Source organism: Macaca fascicularis, chromosome 6 (assembly GCF_037993035.2).
Source record: "Macaca fascicularis isolate 582-1 chromosome 6, T2T-MFA8v1.1".
In the NCBI taxonomy this organism is placed as follows: Eukaryota; Metazoa; Chordata; class Mammalia; order Primates; family Cercopithecidae; genus Macaca; species Macaca fascicularis.
In genome coordinates this window covers 175,647,792-175,669,256 of record NC_088380.1, presented here as the reverse complement: position 1 = coordinate 175,669,256, position 21,465 = coordinate 175,647,792, and the positions used below count along the sequence as shown (strand labels likewise).

At 45.2% G+C, this 21,465-nt stretch overlaps 1 protein-coding gene across 2 annotated transcripts in view; it reads left to right on the top strand.

The window, feature by feature from the left end:
• SLIT3 (slit guidance ligand 3) overlaps window positions 1–21,465 on the top strand; it is a 695,238-nt gene that overhangs the window by 451,327 nt on the left and 222,446 nt on the right. For both annotated transcript variants that reach the window (XM_065547045.1, XM_015452236.3), the window contains exon 5: window positions 19,654–19,725. In XM_065547045.1, coding sequence (XP_065403117.1) covers window positions 19,654–19,725 — 72 coding nt within the window. The remainder of the gene's footprint in view (window positions 1–19,653; window positions 19,726–21,465) is intronic.

The window sequence follows — 21,465 nt, the reverse complement described above, 5'->3', positions numbered from 1 at the left end:
TCTCCCCTGCTGGAGACCCTTCCATGGCTCCTTCTCGTCCTCAGATCATATCCAAATATGATCCCATCTGCCCATCGCCTCCTGTCCTCCTAACCAGTCACTATTCCCATTCTCATTCACTCAGCCACTACCCCCACTTTCATTCGACAGCCTCCCCTGCCCCATGCTAACCACACTCACCTTCATCTGCGTCTCAAATTCATGTATGTCACATGCTCAACCACCTCGGAATCCTGGTGCACTGTCCCCGCTGCCCAGCAAGCTGTACACCAGTGGGTTCTCAAACTTTGGTGCTCATGAGCATCATGTGGAGGGGTTATTTAAAGCACAGGCAGTTGTGCTCCAACCCCAGAGCTTCTGATTTAGAACAGCTGAGATTAGATCTGAGCATTTCCATTTCTAACAAGTTCCCAGATGATACAAATGCTGCTGGTCTAGAGACCATACTTTGAGAACTGCTGCATCAGTCCCCCACTAACACACATACTTCCCTTGCGTAATTCCTACTCTTCCTTCACATCTCTGTTTAAGCGTTACTTCCTCTGACTGCTTCTCATGGATTGAGCTCTCCTGTTATGCATATTCCCATCATACAAACATCTTGTACTTCTTTACAGCACATAACAAAAGTACAAACATTCATCTATAGAGTTGTTTTCTTACGTCTATCTTCCCTACAATTCTATACGTTTTATAAACAAAGATCTCTAATGTTCCCCACCTATCCCTTTTGCCTGACACCATGCCTGGCATACATTGTTCAACAAATGTTCGTTGATATTTGGATGAATGGACGTGTACATGGATCTAGAAAGACTCCATTTCAGGCTGGGCGTGGTGGTTCACACCTGTAATCCCAGCACTTTGGGAGGCCAAGGCAGGCAGATCACAAGGTCAAGAGATCAAGACCATCCTGGCCAAAATGGTGAAACCCCATCTCTACTAAAAATACAAAAATTAGCTGGGCGTGGCGGCACGTGCCTGTGATCCCAGCTACTCAGGAGGCTGAGGCAGGAGAATCACTTGAACCTGGGAGGCAGAGGTGGCAGTGAGCCGAGATCGCGCCACTGCACTCCAGCCTGGGTGACAGAGCGAGACTCCATCTCAAAGAATATCCATTTCAACTATGGGCAGAGCACTAGGAGGACTGTCCATTCAAATGTCACAGAGCATGTGGCAAAGAGGTAGCCAAGGAGAGAGGGCACCTGCCTAGTTAGCCAGATGAGCTGCTCCACCCAGACCTCCCTCACGCCCTGCCCTCTTTATATACAGCAGAGAGACACACAGGGAGTATCAGAGTGCTCCACACAGTCAGGACTGTGTTCTTGCTTTAGGCTGTATGACTTTGGGCGAGTCTGTTTTCTTTTGGAGCCTCGATTTTCTCATCTGTAAACCAAGATGGTTGGACCTTTCAGCTCTAAAATTTGTTGAGAATTATGGCTTCTGAAAAAAAGATGCTTCCTTTTTAATAGGATCCAATAATAGTTGGGGTGTTGGTCCTCTTCCCTAATCATGGCCAGATGATGTCAGCAAAAGAAGTCAAACTGGCAGGACTGACTGAATTGTTGGGTTGAGGATGGAGATTCTTTTTATTATTATTATCTGTATAAACCTATAGGGTAGAAGTGCAATTTTGTTTTGTTTTGAGACGGAATCTCACTCTGTCGTCCAGGCTGGAGTACAGTGGTGCCATCTCGGCTCACTGCAAGCTCTGCCTCCCAGGTTCACGTCATTCTCCTGCCTCAGCCTCTCAAGTAGCTGGGACTACAGGTGCCCACCACCATGCCCAGCTAATTTTGTTTTTGTATTTTTAGTAGAGACGGTGTTTCACCATGTTAGCCAGGATGCTCTCAATCTCCTGACCTCGTGATCCACCTGCCTCGGCCTCCCAAAGTCCTGGGATTACAGGCGTGAGCCACCGCACCTGGCCTGCAAGTTTGTTACATGCATATATCACAGAGTGATGAAGTCAGGGCTTTTAGGATATCTGTCACCCCGGTAACGTACATTGTACCCATTAAGTAATTTCTCATCATCCAGCCGCCTTCCACCCCCTCACGCTTCTGAGGCTCCATTGTCATTCTACTCTGTGTCCATGTGTACACATTGTTTAGCTTCCACTTTTAAGTGAGAACCTGTGAAATTTGTCCAAGTCTGACTTGTTTTACTTACAATAATGACCTCCAGTTCCATCCATGTTGCTGCAAAATACATGATTTCATTCTTCTTTATGACTGAATAGTATTCCATTGTGTATATATACCACATTTTCTTTATCCAATCATCCACTAATGGACACTTAGGTTGAATTACATATCTTTGCTATTGTGAATAGTGCTAAGATAAACATACAAGTGCAATTGTTTTTGTTTTTTTTTGTTTTGTTTGAGACAGGGTTTCACTCCCATCTCCCAGGCTGGAGTGCAATGGCACAATCTATGCTCACCGCAACTTCCGCCTCCCAGACTCAAGCGATTCTCCTGCCTCTGCCTCTTGTATAGCTGGGACTACAGGCACACACCACCACACCCAGCTAATTTTTGTATTTTTTGTAGAGATGAGTTTTCACCATGTTGCCGAGACTGGTCTCAAATTCCGAAGCTCAGGTGATCCACCTACCTCAGCCTCCCAAAGTGCTGGGATTATAGGCATAAGCCACAGTACCTGGCCATAAGTGTCTTTTTATGTAATAATTTCTTTTGTTTTGGGTAGATACCCAATAGTGGGATTGCTGGATCGAATGGGTAGTTCTAATTTAGTTCTTTGAGAAATCACCATACTGTTTTCCATAGAGGTTGTACTAATTTACATTCCTGCAAACCATGTATAAGTTCTCCCTGACCTCCACATCCTTGCCAGCATCTGTTTATTTTTTGACTTTTTAGTATTAGCCATTCTAACTGGGGTATGATATCTCATTGTGGTTTTAATTTGCATTAGTGATGTTGAGCACTTTTTTGGTATATATTCTCGCCATTTGTATGCCTTCTTTTGCAAAATGTCTATTCACAGAGAATGAATATTCTCGCTTCTCTTTTCCCGGGGCCTCTGTGTGGAGCCACCATTCGTCAGGAACTGGGAGGGGATTAGTGGTGAAAGGGTGAGAGACCACAGACACAGCCTCATAGGCCAGGGCCTCGGGAACATCACAGAGCACAGAAGTCCAAGGGGTGCTCACTTCCTGCTTCCTGTCATCTCACTTTGGAGCAATGTTCCATCCAATGGCCTGGCTAAGGTTTCGGAACTCAAGCATTTAACCAAGATTTGAAATATATTTGTGAAATACTGCATGAAGGCCTCAAAGAAATGTGTACTCTTTTCTTTCTTTTTCTTTATTGCAATCATCACTGTCGATAATAACTCTGAACCTACATGGCAATGCTTATTTTCATTCTGTCTCTGATTTATTGGAAGGGATCCACAACAGCAGTACAAATGTCCAGCATCACCTACTTGTCATCTTTGCTTTGTGGGTTGCTTTTTTTTTTTTTTTTTTTAGGAGGCAGGGTCTCGCTCTGTCACCCAGGCTGGAGGTTACCATAGCTCATTGTAACCTCAAACGCCTGGGTTTGAGCGATCCCATTGCTTCAGCCTCCCAAGTAGCTGGGACAATAGGCATACACCACCATGCCCGGCTATTTTTTATTTTTTGTAGTGATGGAATTTCCCTATGTTACCCAGGCTAGTCTTGAATTTCTGACCTCAAGTGATCCTCCTGCCTTAGCCCCCCAGAGTGCTGGGATTACAGGTAAGAGCCACCACATCCAGCACACTTTTTATGTTTTTAGGTTTGCACCTGTCTAGAAGTTCTTCTCTTTGTTTTCTGTTCTTAAGAGAATACACTGTGGTTATCTACAGAAATAAGCTGATGAATAAATGATTTCGAAAAACAGAGCAAAAGGGTAGGAGAAGAAAAGAGAATAAATGATTTCGAAAAACAGAGCAAAAGGGTAGGAGAAGAAAAGAGAAGCCAGAATTTTTACTTTCTGGCTCATTTAGAGAAAATATGCTGTTAGACTTGACTTTTACAAAAGAGATTAAGAATACTCTTACCCAAATGTTTGGATGTTATGGTAATAGCCTTCTCACGTAATGCCTTTTAACCTTACACCCTGTTTTCTTTGGGGTTTTGTCGGGGCGGAGGCTGTATTTCTCCCTGGGTGTACCAGGGAGCTCTGGTTGCATGTTATTAAAAAGCAAGCTCTAAGGACCAGAAGAAAGTGAGGGCGTTTGCAGGTTCAATGGTGTGAGACTTAGAAACGTTGATAAGAAGGATTAGAATTGAAGGATAAAAAGACTCTTACAAAGCCAAGCCATTATAGGCCCCATTACTTTATATACATTCTCCAAAAATCACATGAATGAGGGGAAAGAAAGGAAGAAAAAAACTGGCTACAGTTCAGAACGTCAATTATGTCCTCTTTTAATCCCCTTTTCACGATTTATTTGACATTTTGAACAGTGGCCAAAAAAGCTATTATAACTATAAAACATATTCATTGGTATAAATCTCATTTGTTGAACGATTTAATTAAGGTATTGACATGCTTAATTGATACGCTAAGCCAAGACCATTTTTATATCTCATTTCCATATGCTTTCTGCTTTAAAAGAAGCAAGGAGCTGGATCTTTAAAAAAAAAAAAAAAAGTCTCCCTCCATAAAAATGCTATAGATTCATCTGTGCCTGACATCCCAGGGGACCACTTCCTGCCACTCTCCTTGATTTCGAGCCAGCCACTCCTCTAAGTGGCGCTGCTCAGAGGGAAGGTGATGTATACCCAGCTTGAGTGCCTGTCAGGCCCTCTTATGATCAATAGGAGAATATTTATATTAATAAAGCACCAAGTTAATTAAATAAAATGGTCCTCTGGGTAAACTTAAGATACTAGAGGATGGGCAGGAATCGATATATTCTGCCATTTGAACATTAAGTATGTGCCTTGAAATTTTATGGAGCTTTTAAAAACTCGCTTTGTAATGTAAAAAGTTTGAAACCACAAGTTTTCTCTGCCAAAACCTTGTCTCTGGCTTCCAGAGCTGAGGGGGACTGGAAGGACTGGAGTTGCTAGAGATGGGAGCTTAGGGGAAGTCCCAGCCGACCTCCCCCTGTTCTGGGGAGCTCCCCTCTGGCTGGATGCAAAGGTTGGGGGTGTCTCGGAGGACGAGGCTGGGCTGAAGCACAAAGACCTGAGCTCAGCGCAGGTCCAGGGAGGATGGCACGTCCTCATCCCCAGAGGAACCTCAGGAGATCCTGGGGAGGCTCAAATGCTAAGATCGTTTCCAAGAACCTCTGTCTGCAGCCCCACCCCTGCTTGGCTTCTGCCTGCACCTTTCCCCTTTGGTTCTCTCAGCCTGTCTCTGTATGTCCATTCTTTTGTGTGTGTGTGTGTGCACATGTGTGTGTGCATACGTGTGTGTGTGCATGTGCACCTGTCTCCATCCTCTTTCTCTTTGCCCCATATCTGTGTCTTTCTCTGTGTGTCTCTCCCTTTCACGGTCTCTTCTGGGAAATACCTGTCTCTGTATGTGCGTTTCAGTCTCTGCCTTTTCTTTTCTCTTTTGCTTTCTCTGGTTTCATTGTCTCTGTCTCACTGTGTCAGTCTCCCTCTTTAACTGTCTTTCTCTCCCTCTCTCTGTCTCTCTCTATCTCATCTTTGTATCTGTCTGTCTTTAAAGGGATCACACATTCATGGACTCAGCGCCTCAGCACTGAGAGGCTGACTCACTGGTCCGTCCCTGGCTCCTGGAGCAGCCTCCTCCACAGGGTTTGGAGATGGAAAAGAGGAAAGATACCCACTGAGTCCTGCCTCAAGCAGCTGGGTCCATTTGCAGAGGTGACATCATACTTGTTGTCCGTTCCCAGGGACTATCTTCTCATTTTCTTAGTGTTGACCCGCAATGCCTAACACCCTGGGTACATTGTAGTCACCCTAGTAAGGATGACGCTTCATTGAAATGTAAGCCCCGAGACAGCTTTAACAGGGTTGTGAGGATTTCCTTCTCCAAAGAGAGTAGCCACAACTGAGGAATTTGTTTCAGTGGTGACAAATGAACCTCCCATTCCCACCTTGCACAATGATGGCTTTTCCTGCACGGCTCTGGACCCCTTTGAAGCTCACCCAGGCCTCAGCCTCCTTTGGAAGGCAGAAGGGTGCTTTGACTTGTCCTGAGTCTGCACAGAACGGCTGGACCAACATTCTGCTCTCGGCCCAGAGCCTGTGCTCGGGCAGGGGCCACTTCCCAGTGTCTTCCCACTGTCCCACTGACACCCTTCAGGCCCCCCTTCTTTTCCCTCCTCTTTGTGGGAGTCTCCTGTCAGCTTCTCGTCTGCACAGCAATTGCTGCACAGTCAACCATTTTCCAACCAGCCTCATAGGGGCTGGGTGGCTTTAGCCTGTGTTCCCATCTTCGCCATCTTCGGGAGATTGTGGTAGATTCCACGAGAAAGAGTATCCTTGCAGGACCCAGGAAACTTTGAGGCATGACAGGCTAAGTGGAAACCAATGACTACTTTCTTTCGTATTGAACTTGACCTGGAGTTGCTGCTTTACAGTTTTAGTGTTTCTCTGTAATATTCTGTGTGGCAAGAAGGCAGGGTTTTTCTTTTACTCACAGTGTTGAATGCTGACTTGAACAGATACGAGGACTGATAACAATCAGTACTTTTCCAGTGCTTTTTATGAACGACACAGCATGCGATGAACTCAAAATTCATGAACTATTTTATAATAATTCCCCCACATAGGTATTTTCATGGTCCACATTATACAGATGCAAAAACTGAGGCCCAGTCACGCAAGTGACAAAGCTGGAGTTCACACCAAGGTCTTTTAGGCTCCTAAGCCATGCCTTCACTACGGTACCTCACTGCCTCCTGGGGTCTTGGCCATAGGCACGACTTCTAGCAGGCATGTAAGGCAAGGAGTGGAGTTACCAAGAAAAGTACGGCTTGGGCTATAGTGGATGAATAGTCTCAGAGACACAAGAGAAGCGTTTTAGAAGTCACCCCCCACCCCCCGCCTCCTACCTCAGAGGTCCTTTTCTCTTTGCTGGGGACAGGGGAGTTGATTGTATTTGGCACGAGACTAGTGGCAGCAGTTTCACATTTGTCACTAATGAATTTCATCTCTGCAGTTCATTGGGTCCTCCCAGCACTCATGTCCCTTGTCTAGTGCCTTTCAGGCTAATGGCCAGAAGCAGGTCTGGGATTAATTATTAGTGTTAACTTCCAACTTGGTGTAAATCTATTGAACTGCATCCATTTTTACATAAATAAGCAAGAGAACAGCATCTATTCTCCTGTAGTCAACAGCAGCACATCCACAGGTGTGAGTTATTAGCAATAACTGTAATTGCTTTGAATGGAACAATAAATAGTGCAGGGGGTCATGATGAGAAACGTCATTCTATAGTATTAACGTAGCTTAATGGCTTAAGCTCCTATATACTTCATCTGTTACTGGGCTTCCAGAGGCCAGCTTTGCAACTCAGGGTGCTGAGGTCTTGCTGAATTGCTTTCCTGCTTTGGTGGAAGATAATTTTGAGCCTTTCTGAAGCATATCGATTTTATCGGCAGATGGCCCCAGGATAGCATCTCACCTCTACCATTGAGGTTTCACTTGTTTAATGGTCTTCTGAAAAGTTACAAGAAAGCACAGGCATATACAAGCCCCATGTCCTCGAGCTGCAGCACTGCTGCCAAACTCCAACCTCTGGGCAGCCGCAGCCCAGGCACAGCCCCTCCCCACCCTGTGCTGGCATGTTCACATTTCCTCGGTGGAGCAGAGTGGGCCACATAAGAGGAACTCTAGTGCCATATCATAAAGAGTATTAGGGTTAGGCAGATCCAGAGCAATGTTCAAAGAATCCTTTCTTCATGATCAAGCTGAACATTTAAGGTTACAGTGGGGTAGACACTAGGAAGTGGCTTCAACGTCTCCCAAACTGCAGTGCCTTAGCCCTCTGACTTCCTCTCTTTTTCTCACCTCCTCACCTCACTACCACCCCCAACTTTATTTCTGCACATCTTCAGCCTCTGGGAGGGTTTCCAGAGCTTTTAGACAATTTGCCTGGAAGGAGTCAGATCACAGGGTAGATTATCCCAAAGATCATCAGAACTTCTTCACTGCCAATGACCCCCTTCTAACATCTCCTGGAGGCTATTGCTTAAAATATCTCCTTCTGCACCTGAGTTTCATTATCTGTATTATCCTAATCTCTATAAGTGCCAGAATTCAGAAAGGAGGAGGGGAGAAGTTGTTCTTGGAGATGAAACACTGTCAGGCACACAGCCCTTTTCTGGATTGAATGCATTTTCCAAATCTATTGTACCCTCGCAGGCCAGGTTTAATCTGTATTCTGAAAAATCAAGTTATCTGTCCACTTCACCTATCTTCCCACTGTAACTGCTCATTCCCACGCCTCAGCTTAGCTCACTAAACCTTTCCCTGTCAAAGGCTTTATCTGTGGCTCCTTAGTTCACAAGCCTGTTCTAGGAACATTAGTTCTCAAGCATGATATGCCACCAGGGCTGTAGAGGTAGAAGGATGGAGGAGGACAGCCAGAGCCCTTTGTAATCCGAAGGGACAGACTGGACTTGGGGGGAAAAAAAGATTTCCATAGCTTGAGATGTGTTCTCAGTCATCCATGGACCAAGAAATGGCATAAAATCATGTTCACTTATTTTTTCCATCCACTTAACAAATATTTTTAAAGCTATACATCAGGCCTCACGCTCAGCAAAAGCTCCTGCCTACACGAAGCTAATAATTTAGTCCGAGAGCCATCATAAAACACCATATTGCCAACCTCCACATAGTCAGCACGGTGAAGCAGCAAGCAACCTTTCCAGAACCAAACTCACTCTTTCCTGTGCCCAGGTAGCTACTCTGCCTGTAAGTTTTTTGATAAAGTCAAATTTGACAGGGCCCTGGGACAAGTTACTGAGTTGAAAAGGACCGCCTTGGTGGACGATCTGCCATTTTATTTGAGCTTTATTTTTCAGGAAAAGATAAGAGGATGTAGAAAAAAGGTTGAATCAATCAGCCTCACTCCCCTCCTTCCTGACACCAACAGAAATGGGCCCAAATGGTAACTAAGAATATAAATTTAAGAAAAACATGTTAGAAGCACACTCCCCATCCCCTTAATTTTTGCTAATTGTCACTTAAGTAGATCTTCACCTATGGGATACTATGCCTCTGAACCTAGGCTATCAGGCCACAGACTAGGAGGCAAACGAGGGTGCCCAGGTCTGCAGTTAATCACAGAGCAGGCCAAATGCACACACTTCATTTCAGAACAATTTCATAAACGCTCTCCTGCCCCGATACCTCCCCCTCACTCACAAGATTTCATCTCCTAATTACAAAAGCTTTTTGGCATGGGAATGTCTTTGTGAAGCAGAGAGGACTCAATTTGGGCCATCTCTCTACAGAAGACACGGGAACAAGGACGCTTCTCCAATTAATCAGCAAATGCTTGGCTCCAGCTTTCGGGCCAAAGGATCGATTTACATAAAGCTACTTCTCGAGATGAATTTGCCTCCCCCTCACCTCCCCCTGCCTTCCCCTTGTCCAGCCAGCATTAGACATGCTACTGGATTTCAGACTGACAGTGTCAGCTACGACAATCAAATTAGGGATGAAAACCTCAGATGGCTGCCAAGGAAGAGGGACAGAGGGGGTGGGGACCAGTATGTCAGCCTCAGAGGAGGATAAATTGTATAGAAATGGGTTCCCTTTCCCAAATCCCACTGGGCAGACACATAGCTTCAAACAATAAGAAACAAACAAAACACCAGTCTCCATCCTTTTGAATCAGGTGAACAAGCCCCCTGTCCACACCCAACTAAGGTTGATAAATTAAACCAGAACTTCTCATTGGGCCCAAAATTGGCAGGGGACTATCTCAGGTACATAATTAGATCTTTACAATCAGATGATTTTCAGCACCAGATTTCTGCACACAATGTAAAGACACCAAAATCGCAGGTATACCCCCGAAGTGTATATAATGAGGTACGCGGGCACTGCGGAATGAGACGCCTGTGGTTGGAACCCCACTGATATTTCCTGGACCACTTAGTGACACAGGGAAGCCTGGACCAGAACAGAGGGCATAATTGGGCTGATAATGAGAGTTCCTCAATCCCATCTAATGTAACTAACTGCCATGTCGCTAAATTGAGATAATCCCAGGGATTAGTGAGCTGTTGAGAAGCTCAGCCTCTGTCCCATTTGCTGGAGATGATCAGTCAATTATAATGCTGTTTCATGAACACAAAGAGCCTTAGTTGGAGTTGCAGATGATAATTAAATGAAGAAAGCTTCTGTTTGGACTGGAAGCATCGGTTAACCCTGATAGCCCTGGAAGAGTGGTGGTTTGGAAAAACTCAGATTAAATCCTATGGCTGCGAAGAGCTATTTGTTCACAGGAGGAATGACTGAATGAATGGAATATTCTAAACCATGGATTTCTGCCCTGGATTCGGGGTTTTCAACCTTGACTGATTTTCCTCCACATTTCCTATCTGTGTACTCAAACCTCCCAAGCAGTCTTGTATCAGGCTCCTTAGATTGGTTCCAACATCTGAAGATGTTTTCCCTCCCTTGGCAATGAGATGCCGTGTAGCTACAGCATCAAGTTCCTTATTCTAGAACATACTGTCCAATACAGTAGGCACTAGCTATGTGTGATCACTGAGTACGCAGAATGTGGCCAGTCCAGATTGAGCTGTGTGTAAAATACACATCAGACTTTAAAGACTTGGTATGAAAAAAGGAATGTAAAACATCTCATTAATAAATGTTTATATTGATTACATCTTGAAATGGCAATCTTTTGGATATGTTGAGTTAAATATCATATTAAAATTAATTTCAACTGTTTCTTTTTACTGTTTTTAATGTGGCTAATAGAAAATTTTAAATTGCATTCTTGGCTTGTGATATATTTCCATGGGACAGTGCCGTTCTGGAATTAGCAGATCGCCCCTGAAGAGTTGACAGTCTCTGCATCCTCACCGGTCACAAATCTGAGCCTGCAGGTCAAGTTCTTCCCAGGGTGAAGCATCCAATTGGCCGGCACAGAGGCCAATTATTTTGTTTTGATTTTGTTGAAATAACATCCCCAGCTCACTTTCTGACTACTCCTGTTGTCCACATGCAGCCTGACTTCCTCATTTACTTTACCTGCACAACCCTGAAGCATTTGAGTTTGCAATCTTTGGAACACCTGCCCAGAAGGAGACAAAACAGGCACCCACATTGGTAACTAGTCACAGAGCAAACCCATAACCTCAACTCCATCTGTAACCTTTTGTAGAAGCTTGCAGCCTGACAGGTTCTTTTCCTTTTTCCCTTTGGTCAGAATGCTCCCCTGGGACCAAGTGTCTTATCTTCATAGTGCTTGGACCTCAGGCCTTCACCCTCAGTCACGGCTCCAGGACTGTTTCTCAGCCTGGCTGCTCAACCCTGCTCATCACCTGCCCTGTAGTGATTTCTTCCAGATTTCAGCCTTCCTAGAAAACTGTAGGTAATCCCTGGTCTGTGAGGCCCTATCAGGAATGTCCTAATCCCAGCAACCTGTCTCCCCTTCAAGCTTGAAGGAGTCCAAGGACAAAGTGCTTGGTTTTCTTCTGCCATGTCTCTGGCTCCCAGAGGAGGGTGTAGCCATCCATGAACTCTTACCCTTCTAGGTCAGCCTCCCCGGGCTTCTGAGTGGATTTCTGAAATACAGATTAAATGTCATCATTCTCCCCACTTCAGCCTTCTCCTGTGTCTCTGCCTATCCCACAGGCATTTTATCCAACATCAGCAGTCTCATGTCTGAGACACAGGAGGCCTTTGCATCCTGCTCCCAAAATTTTCCCTAAAATTAGACTTTAACATTTAAGGTAGTAGGATGCTATATTTGTGAACTTCATGCTAGAACCTGAAGATAGGAATTTGCATTATATACTACATTAGAGTTTAGAAAGCACTCACTTGTCCATTACCTCTGATGCCTATCCCAGTTTCTTAGAAGTGCAAGTTGAGATTCAGAGAATTGAACTGGTACTCTTAAAGACACACAGCCTGTTGAGTAGCAGAACCGGGATGTGAACTTAGCACCTAATCTGATGCAATAATCATTCCACCCATGGTTCTCAAACTTGTTTAAAATTAGACTCAAGCCCATCCTTAGGGTTTTTGATTCAATAGGTCTGGCATAGACCCCAGGAATCTGCATGCTTTTTTTTTATTACGGAAAATGTCACACATACATAAAAGCAAAGCGCAGATAATAAATGAACCTCCCTCGTACTTTATCACCTAGCTCCAATAAATATCAACCCACAGCCAACCTCGTTTCATCTATTCTACCACTTCTTCCTCTCCTATATTATTTTGAAGCAAAACTTAGAGATCATCATTTTATTCTTATTTCAGTATGTATCTCTCAAAGATAAAGACACAAATGAAAGAAAACATAACCACAGTTCTATTCTCACTTTAAATTTTAAAAAATTAACAGGAATGAATGTTTATTTTGTTCTTATAGCGGGGTTCATGGTCCATCTGATCAGAACATTCTTCTATGACAACTGCCGGTACCATCCCAACTCTTGATAATATCTTTATACTGTTCTGATTTTTCCCAAACTGTCCACCTTGAAAGATAAAACCAAAGTACCTGATGAAACAAGCCTGCATTCCCTGTGAATCCTGGTGATTCAGAGTGGCATCTCTCTCTTTTCCTTCTGAAAATTTAAAAAGATTTTGGACCCCGACTAAAATAAACTATAAAATCTTTTGCTTGGTGTCTGGAGCAACCCATAGTGTGAGTTTAGAGACAGGCTTTCTTCTGGATAAAAAGGAAGAAACAGTGAAACTGGTGCTCTCTCTCTTTTTTTTTTAGATGAAGTCTCGCTCCGTCGCCCAGGCTAGAGTGCAGTGGCACGACCTCGGCTCACTGCAACCTCCCACTCCCGGGTTCAAGCCATTCTCCTGCCTTAGCCTCCCAAGTAGCTGGGATTACAGGTGCCCACCACCATGCCTGGCTAATTTGTGTATTTTTAGTAGAGTTGGTGTTTCACCATGTTGGCCAGACAGGTCTCAAACTCCTGACATCAGGTGATCCGCCCGCCTCGGCCTCCCAAAGTGCTGGGATTACAGGCATGAGCCACCACCCATCCTTGCTCTCACTTTTTGAGGTGTCTAGATGTTTATTTTATATTTGTAAAAGTAAGGGAGTCTATTTCTTTGTGTCTGGGATAAATAAGGATGTAAACTGCAGGATGACAGAAACTTGGGACTATCCACTTTTCTCTCTCAACTTCAACCATAGTGGAACACATAGTAGGTATTCAATTCATTTTTTTGGGAAGTGAGCAGCTGAGCTGACACTTAATCTGTCATTATTAAACATCTGAATGGCATGGCCAGGACTTTTCTGATGAATTTGTGAGGGGAAGGATTGCAGAAAGAGCTTTTATTGATATCCTTCATCCAGTAACTTTTTAACATCGAGGGAACACGCAATGTAAGCTCTCACTGCAATGAAATATTCAGAAACACAACTAGAGCAGTGGGAAATAATTGGCGTTTTTTTGTCCCCCATTGATACTTTGATTCCCTGGATCCCTGAGATAGGTGGTAGTTCTTTCAGGAAATGAGTCAGTTACTCCATTGTAATCTTCCTCAGGCAAAGGCTGCCATTGACTGGACACCCAGCTGGAGGTACCAGAGCTTAGCTGGGACATATGCTTGGTGCTCATTTGATTTTGACAGTGACCCAACTGCAAACATATAATCTTGCTTATTAAGATAAATTGCCTGCAGAAGAGATGTACCTATTAAGATAAATCCTCCCTGAAGTCCACATTGTAGAATCCCCAGGGGATAATTTTTCCTGCATGTTTGTCCCTCCTGCTGTATAAAATAAGGTAAGCAAAACAGTGTCTGTCCCTTTAGTTCCTAGCACAGAGCGATGTGTCACCGGGTTACTATATATTAGAAAGTTGGAGTTCAGGGGGCGGGAGCAAAGACTGCAGCTTTATGTAAGATGGTAGTATTATTGAGAGTACAGGAAATTTTAGATTCGTAGATTATCCATCAAAAATTTTTAAATCCCTAAATGAGTTTTGATTGATACTGAATGCACCAATGGGCAGGTTTCCTCCTACTAGGCAGAGAATGTGAAAGTAATTTAAATATATATTCAGGCCAAAGAGAATCAGAATGGTAATCCATTGCCTTGATCACAAATCCAATAATGGTTCTAAATATAAATGCTTTTAAGATCATCCCCTATTTTAGCCTAACCAAGAGTTGATGGAATTTTTTTTTAATGTTACTGAAAAGACGCCACATTGGTCTCAGTGCAGACGGATTGAGGAGGTAGACAAAGAAGTGTAAACCTCATCAGACGCCAGATTGGGTTGTTCCCACGTTCTTTGCTCAGTTAGTTTCCCATGTAGCCTCTTGATCTTCGGTCCCAGATATGCTATCTTTTGATAGTGATATTTTAACCTGCTGAGGACTTGTAGATTTAGAACTATCCCCGAAGCCTTCTTAGGAATACTTTGGGGTGGATCTCCTTGGGTTCCTTCTATTGCTACTGGATCCTATCACCTGCTTCTTTGAACTTCACTGCTAAAGTCTCCTAGCTGGCAACATCTTCAGCAATCTGTCCTTGGGGTGCTGGAGCCACCACCCCCAGCATTCATGGAAGGCAGGCAGAGCCTGGGAATTTACATTTCTCCTGAGTGGTCCCTAACCAAGGACTGTCTGTTGCAAGGCTGCAAAAGCCCAGCTTCCTTGCTCAGAGACAGGAGTTCCCCATGGTATTGGACTAAGGCCAAGACTTCACCTGATTGTACTTTTATTTGCCTTTTCCATTCGGTTTCCATCCCTCACTGGTCTCTCCCGGGAGCACTTCATTAATCAATCACTTAACCCCCGTGTCCTTGGCTCGGTGTCTGCTTCTGAGAGAATCCAACACAAGACAGACCTTTTATTTCTGAATCCAGCTCTCCCGTTTTATCCAAAAGAATCTAGAATCAAACATGGCTACCCCTGTCCAGATGATAGATGAGAGAAACTTTAATCCCTCCCTCAGATTTTATGGAAAGAGTACAGCAACATTTCTGTGTCTTATTCTTTGTAGAGTTGAAGGCATATGTCCTGGGGATGCTGAAAAAGGACATTTTCAGCAATGTCAATCCAATGCTAAATGGGAGGAAACTACACAAAAGGAAATGCAGCTATTCATTGAGTGCCTACAGTGTTCTAGATGCTGTGCAGAGTGCTCTGCAGAACACTACAAGCTGTAGTTTAATGTCATAATGGCACTTGTATAGACTTCCAGGTGGGACTGATATTTCTGGGTGCAGTATCCATATGACTTAGGAAAGCAGTCCCATTTGACAGTTGGAGATGTGAGACAGTCATGCAATTGACTAGATTCACACAACTAACGTGCAAATGATTCCACACGGTGCTCTACAGGTAATCATTTCGCTCTCACAATTAACTGTTGAGGTTGGTAACACTAACATCCCCACTGTAAAGTCGGGGAAACTGAGGCAAAGAGCATTTTAATAACTTGAATGATCATACAGCTCGTAAGTAACCCCCCCTACTTTCAGAAACAACAAATCTCCAAGTTTTGAGGCGCTTCCAAGCCCCATTTTGTAGCTTCAGAATTAATTTGGGAGTGACATCTAGGATCAAAGTCCCTCCACAAACTGCCATTTAACACAGAGAGGATTTCCTGGTAGCATGAATGTGACCAAGACAAGTGCATTGTCCCCAGCAGGGCAAAGAGGAGAACATGTTCCTGCTCCTAGTCTTGCAGGGGTAGGGGTGAAGGTGGGAACTGTCATTCTCTGCTCCTCCGAGAACAAAGCATGCCTGACATTGCAGGGAGGGCCCCAGGAAGCATTTCAAAACCTCCACTGGAACTAGACAGGCTTTCAATCCATTTATCAAAGTGTCTGCAGTTCCCATTTCAAGGTAGATGAAGCAATAATAAATTTGTGAAGAAAGTTAATCTGTGTCCAAAGCATTTTAGTAAATTAAAAAGGGGGGAGGGTGGCTGGAAGGGGGCTATATTGGTTCTTGCCAACTCCTATTTGACTTACTGTCTCCTTAATAAGTCCTCTTTGGTCTTGTGTTTTTGGATGGAATAATCGGTCAGTTAATCATTTTCCGGAAGCTGGAAAATGCACTTTAGCTAATGCAGTTCTCCTTTTCTCTCAGAACCCTAATTATTTAAAAAGGCATCCCAATTCCTAGCCCTACTCCCCAACCAAGAAAGCCTTTCCCACCAGCCATCTTCCTTTACTTACCCAGATGCACCCTACTCCAATCTCATACCTTTCCTCTAGTGTTTAAAAAAACAAAAATCCCCTTCTCGGGTCACTTCTGAGCATTTCTGCCCTCCTCAGCCCTGAGCTGCTTCCCTCATGAAAGGGGAGGCACTAAAACCCCAACAAGCAATTGGCCAGCACTAGGCTGTTGGGCATTGTGGATAGATTTTGTTATTTTTATTTAAGTGTCAGTGGAAAATGGTGGCTCTTGTCTCTCTCAAGGATAGTACTTAACAATAGCTCCGTGCTCTGGCACCACGCTGAGATAAACACACTATTAGGAACTCTCACAAAGGCCCTGTGATCATTGTGAAGGGACCGTTACCGAAAATGAAGCACCCAGCCCTGAACCCTCCTCCACGCCCCATCAGTAACACCATTAAAGCTATCAGTTTGTCAGCCCACTGGAGGTATTTATGAAATCAATATACAGTCCTGCAGATGGATGGCAGCAGTATTGTTAGCCGGAGAAGAGAGGCTCAATGGAAAATAAAATTAATAAAATTTACAAGCAGATTGTCATGGGGAACAGATAAATTCCCTACAATCTACTGTTTTGCTCAATTGGGACAGGAGAAAAGCAGTGACAGGGAGATGGGAAAAAAAGCTGTGTTTTAACTGGGCTCCTTAAAGTAGGAGCAAGGCTGGTTATATTTACAGCAAGAAAATAGTGAACAGAAACCAAAGCGTTGCCCCACCCAAGTGCAGGATTTCGCCTGTGTAGGAGGTCTCCCAGCAACATGGCCAGATTTTTCTGCTTAAATATCACTCTCCTCTCCTCATCCCACCGTATTGCAAACCAGAACCTTTGTACAACTGCTACTCCTCCCAGTATATTTTGGGATGTTGTCTATTCCAACAAGGTTAGTGCATTACTGGAATACATGCCCCCTCATCCAGCTTCCAGCTATGGTTCAAGCTGACAGCTCTATACCTCTCTCCTGTTTGCTGCCCCTGCCTCTGATTTTGATCACATCAACCATTTTCCAAAAGTGTGACTGGGGCTCATCTCCCAGAGCCGCCAGAGAGAGCAGCCAAGCCTGGGAGGGTAGTGGGCAAAGGCTCGGTGGCCTACAGACCAGCTTCATTTGGCAGAAAAGACTGGACTCATTGTGACTTCCAGAGCCTCGGGTGCTGCCCAGATGCCTGGTGGAAATTGCATTAGTCTGATGACAGGACCTGGGCCCCTGCTCCAGAGGCTGATGGAGAGCAGCTGAGTGGCCTTGGTGACACCGCCTGACCTCTGCTGTCATCATGGGCTTTGTTCAGCGCCCGGACTCCAGGCTGGAGCCCAGCTCATTGAATCAGGCCTGGCTGGGGGAGCCTGAGACAGGGCTCATTGTGCATCTGAATTTACTTACATCGGTTGCAGACAGAGGAAAGTGGATTTGAGATGGGAAGCACCCTGTTATTCAGCCCCAGAAACCACTAGTACTTACACCTGCACTCTACCCCAAGTCTGAGCCTTGTTTTGTGGGCCTAAAAGTGGCCCCAGATGATCCTCAAGTTTCGTTTTAGCTAGCTGCTCAGAGCACATGGCTTGTCTCAGCAGGGGATGGGAGATCAGAAAAAAGTGGACACCTCTTTTCTGTTTCCTCTTTTCCCTCCTGCCCCTTTGCAAAATGTTCATTTAGACTGCCCAGATTTTAGTGGAGGGCAGTCGTCTGATCTCTCCTGCCAAATATATCTGGAGTCATCTAAAGCTTTTGATTAGGTGCCCTTGGAAAATCAGCATGGGAGTGTCCACAGGTACAATCTGTCTCTAGGTCAACTCAGGACCCATTTAACCTGTGACCAGCAAGGTCTCCTTATAGGACCCCATACCAAGGAAATAGTTGGACAAGTATCCCCAAAATGTGCATGCAGAGAAATTCACCCTTGTTTCTTTAAATAGCAAGTAAATAAATAAATGCCTACCCAACGATTCGGGACCATGTAGCCACTCATACAATTGGACGATATACAGCCATTAAAAATGTTGGTATCAATGCGCTACTAATGACAGGGACAGATGTTCTCAATATAGCAAACAAGAATAATAGGTTATAATAGACTGTATATTATGAGGTCATATTGGTGGAATTTTATATATATAACTCGTGATTGGTAGCAGTAGTTAGATCTGCATTGTTAATTTTTTTTACCTTATATTTGAGGGTTTTTCGGGTGTTCTTTTAAAAAATAATTGCGTATGTATAGTGGTGTGTGTGTGTGACACACCTTTTATATCTGAAGAAAGTGTAAAGGGCTCGCTGTGTCCCTAGCCCCTGGCTCTGCGCCCCCCACCACGCCATAGTCCTCAGAGAGGCTTCCGCAGCCCATGGCTGTGCGGGACCAGCCAGGAAGGAGGTCTGGCATGAGTGTTTTGCAGGGCCAGTTTGCACGCTCTGGAGCCCTGATGGGTCTTTACAGATTGATTACTTGTTGAGATCCAAGCAGGCCTCAGTTCTGAGTGAAAACAAGTGCACATGTTTGGTCTAGCAAAAACTAAAAGTGGGAAGCAAAACAAACAAACAAGCCCGTCTCTTTCTTAGAAAGGAAATAAGGCTTTGGGAAGGCTTACAGCCTAGGACAAGACTTAGGTTTAGCCAGCTGTGGGACCTGACAGTATCCCTTACCCTCCTTAAAGCAACATGCTGGCACTGCTTAATGCTAGATGAGGTGCCTGTGGGACCCCCACTTCGGATGGATCTGTGGAAATGCAATTCGAATTTATCATGCCTGTCACTAAGAAGATCCAGGGGCCCCCAGGAATCTCTGGGACTCTAGAATAAGCTGAAGTGGTCATCCCGCATCAGAAAATCAGAATGGGCAGGCTCTGTTGCAATCCCACATGACAAAGGCAGATTGTCCTGAGCAGCAGAGGACAGCCCTGAGAGACGGGAGATTGAGCTGCGGCGTTGACCCCACAGTGGGGGAGGAGTGCCTGTGGGGCTTGGGAGCAGGGGCGGGGAGTGGGGGCAGGGGGGTGTCTCCGGGAGGTGGGAAAACAGAGAATTGGGTGCAGTATGTGCAACAAATAAGCCAGCATCTTGGCTCGTGGCCTGGAGGTGCGAGACCACCCACAGAGCCCGCCCTGGAGGCGAGCTGCTCCGCCTGGTAACCATTTCAGCAAAGGCCATCACTTGAAGAACAATGTGAATGCTTATAGCAGCCTGGGGCCTGAGACCAAACAGCCCCCATACACTCTGACGGCAGAGGCAGCAGCCTGGGTGGGGGGACTGTTATCATTTAATGAGATGCAGATCCAGACAGCCCGGGTCTTTAACGCAGTGTGCCTCTTCTCTTCTTGTTTAGAGATTTGAGTGAAAACCAGATCCAGGGGATCCCGAGGAAGGCGTTCCGCGGCATCACCGATGTGAAGAACCTGTAAGTGATGTTTTCCTTGCTTCACTACAGATGTGGCTAACTCGGGCTCTCTGACCAGAGTGAGGGTGAGGGATGGGAGAGGAGGGCGGTCCAGGTGCCTTCAGACATGAGATTGAGGGCTGTGCTCCAGTGGTTTCTAGGGAACACACGTTGGATGCCACAATAGTGTCACAGAAACCTGTACTTCGCTGGTTAGTCATCCCCAGATATAAGCACTGGAGCCTCAGTGCCTGGTGACTTAGAGCCTGGCCCTACAGAGCCTTGGTGAAGCCAGCTTTGCCCAGCGTCATTATCATCTTCTGTAAAATGGGGATGGTAACCTTGTGGGTATGTTTTGTGCAACTGAGAAAGTGTTTAAAAGAAAGAAATATCTTAGTGTCTCATGCATAGTATGTGGTCAATCAATTGGAACACTGATGATGATGGCGCCGAAGCTCTCACTCTTACTAACAGCATCGTCATCGGCGCCTGAGAGACAGCGTGGAGACCTGTATCCCAGGAAGTTGGGGAGACATAGCCAGATCCACTTCCACTGCCCTAGGACTTTTTTTTATACTTTTTTTTTTTTTTTTTTTTTTTTTTTTTTTTTTTTTTTTTTTTGTTGAGACAGAGTCTCGCTTTGTCGCCCAGACTGGAGTGCAGTGGCCGGATCTCGGCTCACTGCAAGCTCCGCCTCCCGGGTTCACGCCATTCTCCTGCCTCAGCCTCCCGAGTAGCTGGGACTACAGGCGCCCGCCACCTCGCCCGGCTAGTTTTTTGTATTTTTTTAGTAGAGACGGGGTTTCACCGTGTTAGCCAGGATGGTCTCGATCTCCTGACCTTGTGATCCGCCCGTCTCGGCCTCCCAAAGTGCTGGGATTACAGGCTTGAGCCACCGCGCCCGGCCTTATACTTTTTATTTTGAAATGATTTTTGATTCGCAGGAAGTTTCAAAAAATAGTAAACAAGTCCGTGTACTAGTTTCCTCCAATGGTAGCATCTGACATAACCACAGTACAGTATCAACACTAGGAAACTGGCATTGGTACCACCCACAGACGTTAGTTTTCAGATTTCACAGCTCCACGTGTACTCACTTGCGTACGCCTGTGTGAGCGCAGGCATGTGTAGTTCTGTGTGAGTTCATCACGTGCAGATTCGTGCAGCTGTCACCACAGTCAAGAGGCAGGACTATTCCAGCATGACATTTTTGAACTTTGACTATTTCCTACCTGGCTTCTACTACTGACCCCTTATTCATGACTCCTGGGCCCCTACAAGGACTATGCCTTGAATTTTCTGCCTAAACCATTGTGCCCACGGGGTCGGAACATGCTTTTGGAGAGGGAGAGGGAAGACGGTCTGGTTTGGCTGAGCAAGCACTTCTGCCCAGTAGCCTTCTCTGCAGCCCCAGATTCAGTTTGAGACGTCTTAAGGGAGGCTCAAAAAAAAAGACATTGTCACTTTTCCCTATAATGAATGCACAGGTTTTAGTTTACTGGCACACTGAAGGCAGCTGGTGATGGCTTCCAGATGCAGGTTATCTGCCTCCCCTGTGGCCTTAGCGGAAAGCTTTTGGTGTTTAACATGCAAAGCACACAAGAGGGCAGAGGCGTCTCTGGGGGTGGGTGGAAGGAACGGAGAAGCAGAGAGGACTTTGCAAGGGGCTCGAGGACAAGGAGGCCGCCCGCTGCTGCTTCTGAGGGTGTTTTCCCAAGAGCAGGAGAGGACGGGGTAGAGCAGCCACAGCCACAAAGAATG